Consider the following 18,153-nt stretch of genomic DNA (forward strand, 5'->3'; position numbering starts at 1 on the left):
GGAGCAGAACCCCGGCATTAGAGGCTTCCCATTGTCGCTCCTGAGACAGTTCCACTGACAGACTCAAGAGAGCGGATGAGCACTTGACGCTGGTGAAACTCACCAAAATGACTAAGTTAAGGAACAGAAGTGAGAATCCAGTTCCACATGTTGTGCTGGTACCAATAATACACTAATCAGTGATAATGACGCCCCACATACGTGATTCTGATAAGGGACAAGCCCACGGTGCCCAGCAGGAAAGAGTTTCCTGGAAGACGTGTCCATCAATCATTCACTCACTAAATACAAGCCCTTCAATCAATGATTATATCTGATACTTGTATGTATTCAGGATTCGGTATATCAATTGACTGAATTATTAAAATAAAGTCAACATCTATGTAAGTGCCCTGTGTACTCACCTGGGCAACATCTAAATAAAACATTACATTCTCATAAAATCAAGGAAGCTAAAATATAAGGCACTATCAAATAGATTTCCAGCTTCCCTTTAATTCAGGTAGAGGGAAACTTTAATCTCTTTAATGTCTTAATGAGGCACTCAAAAGGTTTCTCTTCCAGTCCATGAAAATGTGTGTGTTCTCACGTATGTATGTATTCAAGAAATCTCAGAAGGTAAAAAATAAAATAAATCTCAGAAGGAAAACTCTTTCAACCTGTAGGATTTAACTACATCATGTAAAGATGTTCAAATTTTATTATTTCTATTTCTGCAACATTCCTTCAGAAAAGATGAAAAAAAAAAAAAGAGACAAATCAAAACGGAATGAAGTCACACACCCTCCCTTCCAGCCAAGGCTGAGAGGAGACAACCATGGGAACACCTGGCTGCCCTGGGAATTTTCACAGAAAGCCAAGTACACACATGATTCAAAAATCCTTAGATTTTTGAGAGTCCTCAGGTACATCTCCTCGAGGCTAGAGGAAGAATGTGGCTAAACATCCGCTTTGACATACTTGTCAAATGCTCAAAATATATGATAAGGAGGCTCTGGGGCAAAACCTAACAGGGCATTTTTTTTACCCTCCACAAGTGGAAAATCCTTTTTAGCTCCTTGTGAGTAGAATCCAAGAATAGGTAAGGTCTCGATGGCCAGTTCATGTCTATTGGAGATAAGGAAGGCATCTTATTTTTCATATCCAAGAAGTACTTTTGCACCTGTGTTGGGTTTGACAAAAAAAAAAAAGAAAAATGCTAGATGAATAAAATACACCAGAAAAGACAGTCTTACATGAACTGAGATCAAACAGACCAGCCTTTAGTGGAACGCAGCAAGTTTTAGTCTACAAAATGTTGTAAGTCCTCTGGAAAAATCTCTTTTTTTATTCCGTGTATTGATTGGTAAAATCAAAGCTCCACTAAATGGTTAAGAGGAAAGAAGAATGCTGACACCAATATTAATTTTAACATTAACATGAATACTTAACACCAGCTAACACTAGAAAGCTTCATTAAGAGAAGAGAGATGGCCATCAGCCACATGTGGCGACTGATACTTAAATCTCAAGTAAAAAATTTAAAATCCAGGGGATCCCAGGGTGGCTCAGTGGTTGAGCACCTGCCTTCGGCCCAGGGCGTGATCCTGGAGTCCCGGGATCGAGTCCTGCGTCAGACTCCCTGCATGGAGCCTGCTTCTCCCTCTGCCTGTGTCTCTGCCTCTCTCTGTCTCTGTATCTTTCATGAATAAATAAATAAAATCTTAAAAAAAAAAACCCTAAAATCCGGCTCGTGAGTTGCGTTCGTCCCACTTCAAGTCAGCCACACGTGGCCGGGTCTCCTGTACTGCACGTACCACAAGGACACAGGACATTTTCATCACTGCGGGGTTTCGTGGGCAGCGCAGCCCTAGAGGATCCGACGTGAGCCCTGCAGGCATCGTAGGAGCTTTCTACTGTCGCTCCGCTTAGAGGTGACAAAATGAGGCCCACAGAGGTCCTCTGCCCAAGTCACGCTCCGGGTGCGGTGGAGCACGCTGGCCCCCGAGCCGCACTCTTCCCCTGCGAGCCGGAGCGGCGCGGTCAGGCTGGCGCCCATGGCCCTGGCCCTCGCCCCGTGCGGCCCGTGGAGGCGCAGCAGATCCAGCCCCAGGGGATACGAAAGGGCCCTGGGGAGCCAGTTCGGTTGTAAGGTCACGAGGGGCGCCCCCGGGATCAGCGGCCTCTCCAAGACACAGGAGAGCGCGTGCTTCTCTGTCCTCTCCTGTGAGGAAACCAGGAAAGGGCCTCACGGAACCAGACCCGCTGGCACCGGCCCCCGCCGGCACCGTGACCTCCGGCTGCCCGGTCTCCCGCTGCGAGGCGCAGCCGCTCACTGCTTAGGCCCCACGGTCTGCGGCATTTTCATTACGGTAACTTGAACTGAGACATCTGGCTTTCTTGGGTTCACCTTCCCCAAACTAAGCTCTCTTCATCAGAGAAGAATATTTTAATCAATGAATTAAATCCTTATTTGTAAAGTGTTTAATTTTTATTTTATTTATATATTTAAATTCAATTAATTAACATATAATCTCTTATTGGTTTCCGAGGTAGAGGTCAGTGATTCATCAGTTGCATAGAACACCCAGGGCTCCTGACGTCAGGTGTCGCCCTCAATGTCCATCACCCGGCCACCTCCCCCTCCAGCGACCCTCAGTTTGTTTCCTATGATTAAGAGTCTCTATGGTTTGTCCCCCTCTCTGATTTTGTTTCATTTTTTCCTCTCTTCCCCTATGATCCTCTGTTTTGTTTCTTAAATTCCACATGTGAGTGAGATCACGTGATAATTGTCTTTCTCTAACTGACTTATTTCATTTAGCCTAATACCCTCTAGTTCCATCCATGTTGTTGCAAATGGCAAGATTTCATTTTTTTATACAATTTATTTTTTTTAAGATTTATTTATTTATGGAGACACACAGAGAGAGAGAGAGGGGCAGGATCCACACAGAAAGCCCGACGTGGGACTCGATCCCGGGTCTCCAGGATCATGCCCTGGACCGAAGGCGGTGCTAAACCACTGAGCCACCCAGGCTACCCAGATTTCATTTTTTTTTTTTTTGATGGCTCAGTACTAGTCCATTGTGTATATGCACCACATCTTTATCCTTCATCTGTGGATGGACATCTGGGCTCTTCCCAGTTCAGCTATTGTGGACATTGCAGCCGCAAACACTGCGGGCAGGTGCCCCTTTGGGTCACTACCTTTGTATCCTTGGGGTAAATACCTAGGAGCACAATTGCTGGGTCACAGGGTAAGTCTATTTTGAACTTTTTGAGGCCCCTCCATACTGTTCTCCACAGCGTCTATACCAGGTTGCATTCCCACCAACAGTGTAAGAGGGGTCACCCTTTCCCTGCATCCTTGCCAACCCCGGTCATTTCCTGTGTTAATTTTAGCCATTCTGACTGGTGTGGAGCGGCATCTCATTGTGGTTTGGATTTGCATTTCAAATCTGATGCCGAGTGATGTTGAACATACTTTCACTCTGTATTTATTTATATTTTTAAACGTTGTATTTATTTATTTAAGAGGGAGAGTACAAGTGGGGGCAGAGGCGGAGGGAGAGGGACAAGCAGACTCCCTGCTGAGCAGCGAGCCTGCCTGGGTGGGGGTGGCCTCGATCCTACAACCCTGAGATCATGGCCCGAGTCAAAGCCAGACACCCAACTGACTGAGCCACCCGGTGCCCCTGAAGAAGAACATTTTATTAATCATATGCAGGCCACTAAGAACTCTCTGACACATTTCTACCTGAATTTGGGGGGAAATGACAAAAAAGTCACACTCTCTTAGTGTCACAGCTAGGATTTCATTGCTACCACGCAGGTTGCTTATTATTGAGGTGATGCTATTGACCAGTTAATCCAATAATGCTAATTAGCCATACAGGAAGTGTAAACTTACAATTCTCTGAAGTGTAAATTCGTATATTTTCTTTCCAGCATTGGCTCTGAAGAATTTCCTGTACTCTCTACGTACCTTTAAAAAGAAGCATCAGAATATAGAGGTTACCGTGTGGCCAGCAGATGCCCATACAGATGATGCGCCTCTATCTACTAAAAATGAAAATGCATAGAACAAGTAAAACCTCTCAGTGATTTTCTGTATATAGTAAAATAATCGAAGCACACTGAGACAGTGGATTTTAAATTAGAGAAAAAGAAATTAAGAGATACCAAGTGATGATACTGGAATGTTCCAATGTTTTAAATCCTCTTAACTAGTTTTTAAAGAGCCTGATGATTTGACAAGAAACACTCGGCAGACAATAGCTGCAAACTCATCACCAATCAAAACATAGTTCAGAAAAAAAAATTAAAAAAAAAAGAAAAAAAAAGAAAAAAATTTTATAAGGTGATTGTCACTGCAGATTGTTCTTAAAAGGTGAAAAAATAATGCCTGAAGAACTCTATTGCAGTTCCCAAAAGCCTTGCATCCGACGACAGGACTTTAGTACTGCACACTGAGAACTAAATGTGCTAAAAATAAGAATTTAAAAACTAGCTTGTGAACTACCACTGTCTTCCATATAATTGCACTAATTTTTCTCTAATCTCTGTTCCTACCAACGTTGCTGCTAAATATTATCACAGCACTCAGGACATCAGGTTACATTTTTAGTTTCCTGATTTCCTCCTGCTACACTGTCATATTTACTTTGCATACTAATGTCCAACAAATCAAATAACTAGGTGAGGTGTTTACCGAACGGATATAGCTGAATCCTGAAATTAGGGAAAAATTATTTAAAATATGTATTATCATCTGGCTGTAAATGAGAACATTAGATTTTAGCAAACGCTAGCCTATTTGAATAATTCACACATTATGTACCTTTTGCTTTTGTCTTTAGTTTTCTGGGTTTAATTGCACATGTTCAAACATTTCTACATTAGGGGTTATAAGCTAGGAACCGGCTAACCATATTCCGTTTGTAGAAAAATGTTTTATATGCCTATTTTTAAGAATTTCACAGAGGAATTCCGACCACATGTTTCTCTTTAAATTTTCTAAGATCTAGCAACAATGAGCCCGTTCCCACATAACAAGGACTACAGGGACCACAGGAGCTGCTGCCGCCTTTACGAGATAGGCACGCTCCAAACTGCTCGAGGCCCCGTCGTTCCCAAAACACCTGCCCTCTGCTACCTCCGTCATCCACGTGACCGCCCTTGTCCCGTGGGGCAGGTGAGCACCAGGCCCATTCCCTGCACTTGTGGATTATTAAGGTTGAAAACTTTCCCCCATCCACTATATAGGAAGTTTTTCCTTTTGTTCATATTCCATGTAACTGATTATTGTTTTTCTTTTAGCCAAGATTCATATCCATTTTAAATCTCAAACTATTAAAGTTAGAAGGGACAAGGAGAAGAAAAATGAAACCTATTCATTGGCCCCCAGAATTTTAATAGTGTAGGAAAGCAGAGAAGGTAAAGTGAGATTTCATGTAAGCAATCCATAGAAACTCCCTGGAAGTCCTACTATGTTTAGTTGAATGCCACTGTAAGGGAGTTCCCTGCAATGTGCTTTTTGATATCCAAAGCAATACTTCTGACTATTCTCTGGAATTACAGCTATGTGCAGAAAAGGCCTGGTGACAACATGCTGGGATATAGGATGGGTTCCCCTCGTGGGCCCTGGCAGTCCTAAAAGGATCCATGAACCTTGTAATCAATTCCACATTTTAATCACCTAAAAGGGCAAAACTACTGCTCTTATCAATTTCTTAGAAAAAAAAAGCACAAAAATTATTATGTTCTTGGACTTCAAAGAAGTTTGATCTTATTTCCTAACAATAGTAACCTATTAAAATATTTGTTTTACTAGAAATGGGGGGGAAAAAAAGAGTTACATCTCGAGGAAGTCCAGTTCCTTCCAGTTAAAACACCATTGACCTACAAACCGAATTTGATTTATATGTTGCGAGAATACACCCCTAATATGAAAAAGTATTTCTGAAAACATATGCAAGTAGTTAAACCCAGAAAACTAAAGATAGATGTGATACTGCTGGTAGAAATCATGACACAGTAAAAATCCGTACTCGATGTTTTGTTCCTTCTTTTTATGAAAATCAGGATGCAAATTAGAAGAAGCGAATAAAATGGGAAATAAAATCCTTTTAAAAAAAGTAGTTCTACAACTTGTTCAGAGTTCTTGGAATAGAACATCTTAAATTCATATTTAAGTTATTTCTTAATCACTTCAAAAATTACTTGATGAATATTCGGTATAATCAAAAAAGGTTAATTTACTCGAAGTTTAGAGGCTAAACTTTCAGGGGGGAAAAAAAAGGAGATCATTCAAGAGCCAAATGTACAGATACTGCTAATGCTCTTTTGATCCAGAGCCAATGGTTTCCTGGATGGCATTTAAATATTTAGAAGATGAATTGTTATACTATCACAGCAAAAACAATAAGGAGAAATCATGTCAAAAAGGGGCCTAATTATCCCCAAAAGACAATACAGATGGCACTCTATGGTGATGAGTTATTGAATACCGGGAAGACACAATCTTTAAGTACTGCCTAAAATTTGTTCTGCAAGTTTTCTGGGGCTCAGTCCCATTTACTTACGCGCATCCTTAACTGAAGTACTAAGCACCACTCACAAATAAACCCTGGCCTTAATTAAAAGGCACCTGAATCTAAAGTTCTCTTTAACCTGAATGATCGATCCACTGCTGGTCTTATTTGTCCGAATCTGTACTTTAATGCAAAATCCTCTGGTTTCTATGCTGAACAATCAGAATAGCAGATAGTCTGCAGAAAGCTCGGCTCCAGGAGCCATCCGCGGAGTAGGAGAGGCGGACAAAGGGGAACAAAAGCCTGACATGCCCCCACTGGCCACTGCAGACAGCGGGTCAGCTTTTGGCTCGACTACTGTAACCCTGTGTCATGAATTAAAAAAAAACAAAAAACAAAACACAAACTGCATCCTCATAAAGATAACAGTAAAACAGAAATTGGGTAACAAGGTGTCTCATTAGATAAGATAAGCTACGGTGCTAGGACTTTAAAACCGATTGTTTCAAGAAATACACCATAATAAAATCAGCAAATAGTAGCGCACAGGTCTGTTCTCAAAAGGAAATGCAATTAGGCAAGATGACATCGTCAAGGACCGTGCGGACGGTAAGCAAGCATCATCAATCGTTTTCTCAGGGTTAGTAAGTGCTGGGCTTCGTTGAGTTCACCGAGGGCTGAGAGAAGGGGTGGGGAAGTACCTTTAATCCAAGCCAGTAAGCCCAAATGACAGCAACTGCATGCTTACGCCTAGCCTCCTCCTTCAAGCGTTTCAATTCCCTTCGAGCCTAGAACGTTTTAGATAGTAAATAAAAGAGACAGCCCAATGCAGACAGCACAAATGACCAGAAAAAGATAACCCACCACACGGAAGAGCCAACTTATGCATAAGGATTTCAGAATGATAGAGAAGAGGGCCCCGTCCCGTAAACCCGAAGGGTCGTGTACGGCTGGTGCAGTCCCTTAGTGCGCTGAGCCTCTGGGCTAGAGGAGGGTGACCTGAGTGGGAAGCGCGCCTCTGCCCCCCTATGTCCACGTTTTTTCCTTTTCCTTCCCTGTTCCTGCTCCCTCCTCTGCTCCCCCACACTCTCCTTCTCCCTTATCAGGGCCTGAGAATGTGAGGGGCAGCTAACAGGGCCCGCCCTCCGGCTGCCAGCACACGGGGCTGGAGAGCCACGACCTTCTTTCTGGGTCCCTCGCTCGGACGTGTAAAATCAGCTCCTGCCAACAGCCTTTAGATGATGGACAGTAAAGGCTGTTTCTCTGGAGTCCACACAGAAACACGAGACTCAAAAGTCCGTTCCCATTAGAAAATCAGAAGAGGCACGAGTCAAAATTCAGTGTGAGCTCAGGGCCCCAGACAGTGAAAACAGTGAGGGGACCTCTAGGTCTAAAAATCAGTCTTAGGGACAAGTGCAACTGAGGCACTTACTTTGAAAGAGGAAACAGGCAGTGCTTTTGCAGCACAGCACACGGCAGTCCTCCGGCGGGGACGTGAGCCCACTCGGCGTGGAAGTCCCGGGGACACTTAAGCGTCCCCATGCCTCTACTTACCAGAGGAACTAGTCTGTTCGCCACAGATTTTTGAAGGGAAAACACAAATGAACGACTCTGGTGAGTTCTTTTGGCGAATTAAGATCTGTATACAGGCAAATGTTGACTTTTCTCATTTTTCTCACAAGATGGGCTTCTACTGCTGACAAGGTAAACTTAAAAACATAGGACTCTATTGGTATTTATGTTTCTAACTGGAACATGCATTTTTAGCAGGGATGACCTTTGATTTTCTAAGTAACAAAAACATCTAAAAGTCCGGTCCCTTGGGGTATGTGAAATGTTCACAGAGCCCACGACTCTGCCTGGGGATTAGGGAGAGTATTTCAGGAGGCCTTTGTTTCTGAACACAAACAGCTGATGCTGAAATTCTTGGGATTCTTCAGCGGCAATTACAGCTAGTTTTGCATGAACACAGCTTTCTGTTAAATCACAAATGATCATTCTTTCCACACACAATATTTTGCTTATGATAATCAATGGCTGCCACAGGGAGCCTAAAACACAGTTTCATTCGTGGATTAATATGTTGTAAGGCATGCGTTAAAGGCGGTTCTATTACCGTCATGTCACAGAAAACCAACTGAGGCCCAGACCTTAACGTTCCCCACATGCCCCCCCAGCCCCCCACCAGACAAAAATACCTTAAGAAAACCGCCAGGATACGTATGTTGGGGTGGTCGGAGGGAGGGAGGGGGAGGGGAAAAAAACCCAAAAAACTAAGCATGCGTGTTACTTGAGAGTTTTGTTTTTTTAAAAAGAGCAACTAATACTCGTGCCTCATTAATAAGCAATTAGTGTTTTTGGCTTCCCCGTGCTTAGGGACCCTAGTGGACACTTACTGCCACTAACATATCCAGGTTTATTCAAACTCGGCTGCTAGGACATGCACCAGTGTGAGCCACCGCTAGCTGTGGTCATCGGCCCCTGATACGCTAAAGATCCGAACTGATTACGGTGGATTCCGGGGACGGAATAATGGGACGTGCGAATGGAGTACCTTGGATCCAAGCCAGTAAGCCCAAATAACTGCAATAGCATGTTTATTCCTAGCCTCCTCCTTCAGCCGGTTCAGTTCCCTTCGCGCCTGTGATGCATGTGAAAAGGAGTCACAGAAAAGTTTAAGGCAAGAAAGGTTACAGCTGCTTTCCCAAAGGGGAAAAGAAGAGGAGAGACACCAGTCACCATCACGCAGTTAACGCGGAAGCGTGTGCGCCGCCACCCCACACCAAAACGTCGAGGAGGCAGACAGGTCAATGCGTGCTCAGTAGCTTAAGCCAGAGAAACGCTTGCTGCCCCCGGAGGAGAGGGTCCGTTGGCCCGCACGCTCCCCCCGACCCGCTGCCTTCCGGGGGCAGCCTCCGGCCTACCTGGGTACCATGCCAGTACGCCGCAATGGTGGTGGCCGCTTCCTCGCAGCGCTTCTGGTGCTTCAGTTCCCTTAGGATTTTTCGGGCCTGAGGTGAAGAATCACCCGGAAAAACAAGAGAGTGAACAAAACAATGACATTCCATAGGGACTGGAAACCAACACTTGAAGAGACAGTCGTCATATCCAGTCTCCAGCGAAAGATCCCTAAAGAAAGGGAAGGCAAAGGTTGCTTATACCAGCCCTCGGGGGTGAGGAGAGGGTGGTAAATGGAGGCGTCGTTCCGCAGGACGGCGTAGCCCTGGCTCGAACAGAGACAGCAGCCAGCTGTGCCCTAACGTGCGGCAGGGAGAAAGCGTGAGCACAAGCCGGGGGAGCTGGGGCACATCAGATGCAAGGAGCCGCCCTCAGAATGTGGTTGGAGGCTCTCCGATGGCCCACCAAAGTCCATTTGTCGCTTTTATCACTGTTGTGTAGAAGGTAACTGCAGCTATGCCTTTTACTCAGAAGACGTCTTTAAAAACTTGCTAAAACCACCTCACTGGTCCAGAACCAGTGGCTTCTTCCCAGTAGCTGCCAAGATGGATTTTGTGGGGGCCCGGGATGGGGAGGCACGAGGTTTGGAGATGGACTCTGAATCTCCGAAGTCTCTAGACCGGAGTCATGGCCCCATGACCCAGTAATGAGGTCAGAGAAGAACCAACAGGCAGTAATTTCACTTTCTCTATGTGCCCGGATTTATATTTTGGCATTTGCTGTGGGACAATTTACCAAACTGTCCCACGGGACTAGACAAAGGTCAACTGATGCTACTCGACTCCTGGCCCAGGGCTCTACCCTCTGATGGGGTTTGGGCCTGGGAGCTACCTGGAAGTAGCCCCTGTGGGCCAGCTCACTGCACAAAACCTCCCAACAGGAAAGGGGTCAGAATCGACCTAGAGCAGATGTCAGGAAACTGCATAAAATCTAGGCCAGACGGTACATGTGTTTGGCTTTGCACATCCTATGTTCTCTATCATGGCTACTCGACTCTTGACGTTACAGCGCTAAAGCAGCCACATACAACATGTAAATAAATAAGCAAGGTTTTGTACCAATAAAACTTTATTTATATGAACTTTGTATTCCATGTAATTTTTACATGCCACAGGATGTTGTTTTGTTTTGTTTTGTTTTGAACAATGCTTTAAAAATGTCAGAGCCACCCTTTGCTCTCAGGTTGCAGAAAAACAGGCACAGGCTTGATGTGCTCCAGGGGTCGTAGTTTGCAGACCTCTGAACCGAGCTTGCAGGAAGGACGTGGAACTAGGTGATGGGTACACTGTGATCCCCACTAGAATGGCCAGAGCTCAGGATGTTTTGATCATTACGGCCCACAAGACAGTCACTAGGAAGTTACAGAAGGAGCTGGGCTGCGGGGCTGAGGTCCAGCAGGACGCACAGGTGCGTAGGCAACACTGTGAGAGACGGCCTTCTGGACTACAGCTTCCCTTGCAAACAGGGGGCAAGAGGATACTGAAAGCATGTACGGTATTATTTCAAGGACTTCCTGCTCCAAGAACAAAGCTCTTAAAAGGACAGCCAGTTGGAAGGATGCAGCCAAGACATGGTCACAAGGGCCCCAGCGTCGCCCATAATATTTATCCTTTCCATCTGACTGTTTACAGGGTAGGCAGGAGATGAGGAGCTCTCCCCTGCAGGGTGACCTTAAAGACATCATCCTTTGTGAAAGAACCTGAAAACTCCAAACAAATAAGGCTCATTTCTTTTAAACTTACCTTCCAACCCCGGATGTAAGACTGAATTACCAAAGCAGAACTCTTGATCTGTTGATACCTCTTTTGTTGCTGTAGGACAAAAGGGAAAGATTTTAGCAGTTCTATTTACATATCTGTGATACACACACCACAAGGACTGAGAAAGAGGACTTGCTTACTTGGTGCAATCAACACTTGCTCTCCCACATTCCTTCTGGGAACCAATGTGTACAGAAATCAAAATATCGAACGATCCAAAATCATTATGGTTAATCCAGAGTACCCTTCAAGGATGCTAAACAGAACTAAGTGATCATCACTTTAATAGAACCGTGAGGATAGAAACGCGAGTCCAAGTCCACTCCTGCACCCAAGGACTTACAATGGATACCAGTCGGCAGCGGGAAATACCAGCAGCCTCTAGGGAGAGTCGGGGGAGCACCAAGTAGGCTCAGATGCGCCCAAGGTTACTTCCAGGTGGGGGAGGTTGAAGAAAACCCAGGGAGCCTCCAAGAAGAAGGCTGCAAGCTCCATGCCCCGAGGCCCTTTATACTTCTAGGGCTGATGCCTCAGAGGGGGGAGGCCACTGGAATCCCAGCCTTAGGAAAGTGAGCTCTTACTCTATTGAATGAGGAACATTCACTGGCACACGGGCATCTGTGATGAAATTTCGCAGCTTTTCAAAGTACAGAAGTCTTGCTGCGCTTCCTTGGCCGTGGAAATGCTAGATTGCTTAGCTCCCTCGACTGAGCGGGGAAGACTCACCTTCCCCCACTAGGCCGCATTTTGGAAGCTCAGAGGAAACAGAGCGACGTTATCAACACGTGAGCAGCAAAATGAGAGGGTGTCAGAGCAAAAGCTCTTGGACAAGTCCCTGCCTTCTCCGGGGCTCCGTTTCCTCAGCCTCCAACATCCCTCACAGAGGAATTATTCCACGGCTACGGAACGAACTGTACCTACCACATCTGACCACCTCTTCCACTATCCATTTGGTAACTCAACGTGCTCTTCCGAAATTCCTAAACGGCTCGAAAATAACTACCTCACTTTTAAGATTCATCTCATAGAGCCATAAAATGGATTTTACAAATAATCAGCAACCGAAAGCAGGCATGGAGAAAACGTCGGAGTTATCTGGTGGAGGAACGATACTGAGTTTAATCACGGGCTGGATAACGTGTAGTTAACTGGTTGAGGTATTCTTTTAAAAGAACAGATTTAATTTATTTATTTGACAGAGAGAGGGAGCAGCAGAGGGAGGAGAGGCAGACTCCCCGCTGAGCAGGGAGCAACACAGGCTCCATCCCAGGACGCTGTGATCAGGCCCCGAGCTGAAGGCAGACGCTTAACCTCCTGAGCCACCCACGTGCCCCTGGTTGAGGTATTCAAGTTCTGGAGATGTAACAGTAGAGCGAAATTAATACTTTCTCTGGAAGTTAGACTATTACTTGTTTCTATTCTCCAAATTAATTAAACTAATTAATTAAGCGCTCACCATCATGATTTAACGATACTTTATATGGTGGCTCTTTCTTTCACCTGGGGATACAGAAGCTCCAGGCAGGGGGAAAAGGCACAAACGGCACCTGCTCTCCTCGGTTCATTTCCTCGTCTGTCTTTTCTCAGCCTTCTGATGAAATGCCACCTTCCAGAGGTCTTCCTTGACCCTGCTATCAAAATTTATAGCGTACCTCCCCCCTATTCTTTGCCTCAGTCCTGTTTCCTTCCCGGCACTGACCACAATCTGTAATTGTTCCAATTATTTACTTGCTTACATACATAGTGTCCCCCTCACTAGACATAAACTCTATGAGGTCAAGAATTAGGTTGTTTTGTTCATGGTTCTACTCCCAGCGCCTGGCACAGTAGGTGTTGCAAAAGCATTTGTAGGATTCACTATCCTTCCCAACTGGGATTTTCTTAATGATCTCAAAATAAATGATAAAAAAGGGTCCTGGAGGACCATTTCTTGGTCTCCTCTCTCTCAGTCAAATAAAAAATGGAGCATTACAAATCTGCAAAAGTGCCCAATGCCATTGCAATGTGCACAGAAGAGGATCCACCACGGCCGGGTCGGTGACAACAGTCCTCTGCGCCTTCGAGAATACATAGGACTGCATTTATCATCGTGGCTGGATAGGTTCATATATCAACACCTACACTACTAACCGGTTGTGCCCTTTCAGCTAGAAGAAGCAATTTTACATACTCTCTTAAAGACCAAGAAATTTTTTTCTTTGGCTTAATCATTTCACTATCTCCTTAATTTCTCAAACTTGGATATATTACACTAAAAATGTACGACATGAGAACAGGTCAGCAAAACTATGTCCTGGTTATATACTGCCTCATAGTAAAATGTTTCTAAAGCAGAAAAACAAAATATATAAAGGAGATCTGACTGCAAATTTAATTCATCTTCCAACTCTCTCTCTAGAGCAAACAAATAGAATGAAAAAGCATTTGGGAACAGTGTTTTTATCACCAAATTTATTTGTGAGAATACAGCCCAGGTTTAAGCCAGCCGAAAGGCGAGCCTTCAGGCTTCCATCAAACATGCTACGCCTCCAATGAAACACCCATAACCAAGTGAGAAAGAAAATCCCAAAAAGAAATTCCATGTCAATTACATAAACATGCTTTATTTTTGGGTCTTTTCCCACAGTTAATAGGACCAGCTATCTGAAGACTAAAGGAAATCTAACCCTTTAACCAAACTCAGAATTCTACTAAGATGGGGCATCAGTTTTCTGGAATTAAGCCATTTTCAGTTCTGCTATAATACATGGAGAACAGCCAATTATTTTGGAAAATTGACCCTCCCCATACGAAAACGGTTAAATGACACTGCCCCTTCCAATCTGATGAGCAATTTCAAGATTTAGATCTCCCACTACATGTATCTGTATCAGTGGAAGGCAGCGTGACACACTAAACTTGAGCTTTGAAGTTGTCCTGGATGCAAACCTCATCTCTGCCACTTAAGTGGCTGTGCGACTACGGGTAGGTTGCCTAATGACTCCTGCCTTGGTTTCCCCATCTTTAACAAAGGTACCACAAGAGCACTGATTCCATGAGGTTGCTGGGAGGACTGAATAAGTCACAATTACGTACCAAGTAACAAATACTTGCAAATTGGGCATCGTTATCACAGATTAAAAAGGTCAGAGGCTCTTACCGCGTATCTCCTGTACCAGGCGGCTATGACGATTTGGCTTTTTCTCATTAGCAGGAAATGTGTGCGGCATTTCCACCCCCGATAAATCTTCTGGATGAGAGTGGCCAAGTCCTCAAGACGCTGCTTCCTCAGGTCCTCTAGTTTGAATAACTAGAAGTAAGAAACAATAGGTAGATTTGTCAGATCTACAAAACCTTATGACATGCATGAAAGACATCCCCAGGAGGAAAAATGTAATGACGTTGGAGTCAACCACATGGAGACAAAAATGAACAACTGCCCTTAATTCTAGATGACACGGATAACAGCCCATGAGAAGATCATTTTGATGAATTCATACATGATCCACTGTTTATACTACGGTGCTGTAGACTTCATGACAAATCAGAGAAGGGCTGAGCTGGAAGCTCAGATTTACCTTCACACTATCCATGAGAATGTGACTATTAAGGGCAGAGAGATGCTGATAACGTTTCTCTTTTGAACAAGTCAAACATTTTCCAGATTCTCCAAATTTCCAGATTACTAAAAACACTGCTGTGTTGATTATACTTTGTGTTAGCCTGTGTTCATTGATTAAAAAAATGTTCCCTTGGAGTTCCTCAGTAGAATTTTAAGTGTCCTTTTCACCTTAAAAATTTTAATGACAATGCTTTCATGTACCTCAAAATAATAGGGTTTGTCTTTCCTAAAATTATTACATAACTCAGATATTGTCAATACAGACTGAATTTACCTCCAATTCCTATGAATTAGGGAGGTGTTATTGTAGTAACAGCTCCTCTCTGACTTAGTAAGTGCTGTACGTCTATTGGTTCAAAGATTTTGATGTCTCATAAAAAATACACATGTTCTACGGCCTGCCCCCTACTCCCCCATCCTCTTGGACATCTGCAGAAGAAACAAGAATGTAGCAGTCCTGGCAGCATCTTGGGCAATGTCCCGAAGTTAAAAATCCTTTAAGGACTTGCCTATATGATGACAGCCTAAGCTCAGAGCGTAAAGGTTTTGGCTGACATACTGTTCTCGGGTTCCGGATGAATATCTTTGATCGACCAAAGGAGTACTCTTCCACAGGAATCTCTAATTCATTAAACAGAACCTCCACGCCAGCCCTATTAAAATAAATAAAAACAGTGAGTTTTCTGAGTTACAAAAAGAGATGCTATCTCCTCTTAAATCATGGTATCAGGTTCTCAGCAGTTAAAAAAAAAATAGCTTTATTTCCAAGTATAATTGGTCTCTCAGCAAGCAGCCTTTTGTCAAGGAATTTTCAGACTGAACTCCACAAATTAAACCAAATCTAGGGACGCTAAAAGAGTAAATTGGGGTTCAGAACTATGCAGTCTAAGAAGATACGGTATTAAAACCAGTATCTTGATTTCAATAGTGGAGGCAATCTTTGTATCAAATATACCTGTAACAAAGTACTGACCAGAACCAGGAGGGTGTAGAAGAAATTCATACCTATTTTGAACCCACTCAGTTAATTCTTTTTTTTTTTTTAAAGATTTATTCATTTATTCATGAGAGATACAACTGAGAGAGAGAGAGGCGGAGACACAGGCAGAGGGAGAAGCAGGCTCCTTGCAGGGAGCCCGACGTGGGATTCGATCCCAGATCCCAGGATCGGGGCATGACCTGACCTATCAAATGTGATCAATGAATTTCTTACCTCGCTGGTCCTTTCCAATGAGGCCATGTTTGCTTACAAAGCATCTTGTATCTTTCTAGGCAAGGTTCATAGGCCTGCCTGAAGGCGTAGCCTGCCCTCCTCACTCGGACATTCTCCAGAAGACCCAGGTACCTGATCTGATGACATACTAGAGCCTCGTTGAAGATGTGTGCTGCTTTTTTGTCATTTGGTTTGATGCACCTAAAAGATTACAAAGATTTTAGGTTTCAAACTCTGTCTCATATGGATATATCTGTGTTGTACAGAGTATAGTACCTAACTATTCTGTGTGGAGATAATTATTTATTATTCTTGGGAAACCCAGTCATTTCTTTTGAAATTATTTAAAATCATTTTATAGAAACTCAAAAATGAATATGACATACGTGTCAGTTAAAAAAGAACAAACTAATACGTACAATAACATGGGTAAATATCGCTGAAATTTTGTTGATTGAAATAAGTTTGACAAAAAGAGTACTTTTTTTTTTTTCTATTCCATTTATATGAAGTTCAAGAAAAACCTATGGTGAGAAATCAGTATTACTGTTATCTCTGGGGAGAGGTAAGGGGGCAGATGACAGAGAAGGGGCACAAGGGAACCTTCTAGGATGGTGGGAATGTTTTAGATCTTAGTCTGGATGGTGTTGCACAGGTGGACACATATGTAAAACTTCAACAAGTTGTACCATTAAGATTCACACACTTTACTATATTGTATATATACTGTGTACCTCAATGAAACTATTAAAAACACTACTGTCTCCCTAAAACCCTGTAAATCCCTCCTTTTTAGCAGAGCATGTTGCTGCCCTAAGAAAGACTACATTTCACAGCCTCCTTGGCAAGTAGGTGTGGCCATGTAATCAAAAGTCTGGCCACTAGGATCACAGGAGAACTAATATAGGACACTAATGAGTGTGTCCCTAAAAGGAAAGGACTTGCATGCCCCTTGTTCTTCTCCTGCTAACGGCTGGCTGAGAAGCCATCTTTGACAATACGGAGGAGGGAAACACCCTGGGAACCACAGAGCCACAAAATAGAAGATGTTGGATCAGCCCTGAAGCCATTATACTCAGTGGTTACCTAAGAAATAAATAACAGTCTTGTTTAAGTCATTGTCATGTCTGGATCTTAAGGACGCGATCTCCGTATCTTAATACACTATTCAGCATTTATGGTTGTATCTGCCTACCTACACATGCGAAATAAATTCTGCACACATTATATAATATGTGAACAACTAAATCTTACCTAGTTTGACTTTGATATTTTTATGCTTCTCCTTATACATTTATAAAAATAATGTCCACCCTTTGGCTTAAAAATAGACAACCAGATCAGTGGAACAGAATAGTGAGTTTAGACCTAGACTCTTATATAGGTTTTCGATTGATTTTTCAATAAAGGCATCAAGTAATTTTTTTCTTTTCAATATATGGTGCTAGAGCAACACGGTAGCTATATTGACCTTAATATGAAATCTGAAACTACATAAAAGACTCTAGAAAAAAATATAATATATTCACAAGCTTATAGTTTATTAAGACTTCTTAGAGGTACATTAAGGCCACTAAAAGGGAAAGGGGAAAAAAGGGGCAAAAAATAAAAAATAAAAAAAATAAAAGGTAAGGGGGATGAAGGAACATTCTGGGGTGATAGAATGTTCCATATGTTGACCAAGGTGGTGGTTGACAAAGTATATACAATGGTGAAAAAAATAACTGAGCTATTCACCTAGGATCTGTGTATATCACTTCATGTAAATTATTATTAAATAATAATTTTTAAAAATCCACTTAGTTGAGAATAACAAAAGCAACTGACACAGAAAGTTTCCTGTTTTTTGAAATTAGGATCTTTACCTACAATATGTTTCAACCTGATTATGTCAAACCAGGGGATTCTGACTCTACTTATTATTAATATAAATATTAGGTACACAAACCAACACAAAAATGTTCTTCACTCCAGGTTCCTCACAACTGCATTTTTAAAAACAGTTATGGGAAGGGATGTGTGGGCGTGTGTACGCTACACGAAAACTGACCTGTTAGGCACACATCTCCCATTATCTAACTCACCGAATACACACATTGAAAACTCTAA

The 18,153-nt window shown here is 43.1% G+C and overlaps 1 protein-coding gene across 5 annotated transcripts in view; it reads right to left on the reverse strand.

The window, feature by feature from the left end:
- MYO1B (myosin IB) overlaps positions 1-18,153 on the reverse strand; it is a 175,682-nt gene that overhangs the window by 12,205 nt on the left and 145,324 nt on the right. For 3 of the 5 annotated variants that reach the window (XM_077885398.1, XM_077885397.1, XM_077885401.1), the window contains 9 exons: positions 16,045-16,245; positions 15,391-15,484; positions 14,370-14,519; positions 11,213-11,281; positions 9,437-9,523; positions 9,067-9,153; positions 7,214-7,300; positions 3,890-3,964; positions 1,028-1,162 (listed from right to left, as the gene is read on the reverse strand). In XM_077885398.1, coding sequence (XP_077741524.1) covers positions 1,028-1,162; positions 3,890-3,964; positions 7,214-7,300; positions 9,067-9,153; positions 9,437-9,523; positions 11,213-11,281; positions 14,370-14,519; positions 15,391-15,484; positions 16,045-16,245 — 985 coding nt within the window. The remainder of the gene's footprint in view (positions 1-1,027; positions 1,163-3,889; positions 3,965-7,213; positions 7,301-9,066; positions 9,154-9,436; positions 9,524-11,212; positions 11,282-14,369; positions 14,520-15,390; positions 15,485-16,044; positions 16,246-18,153) is intronic. The other 2 variants (XM_077885399.1, XM_077885400.1) reach the window with 2 other exon arrangements.

The sequence above is a fragment of the Canis aureus genome, chromosome 36 (assembly GCF_053574225.1).
Source record: "Canis aureus isolate CA01 chromosome 36, VMU_Caureus_v.1.0, whole genome shotgun sequence".
Classification (NCBI taxonomy): Eukaryota; Metazoa; Chordata; class Mammalia; order Carnivora; family Canidae; genus Canis; species Canis aureus.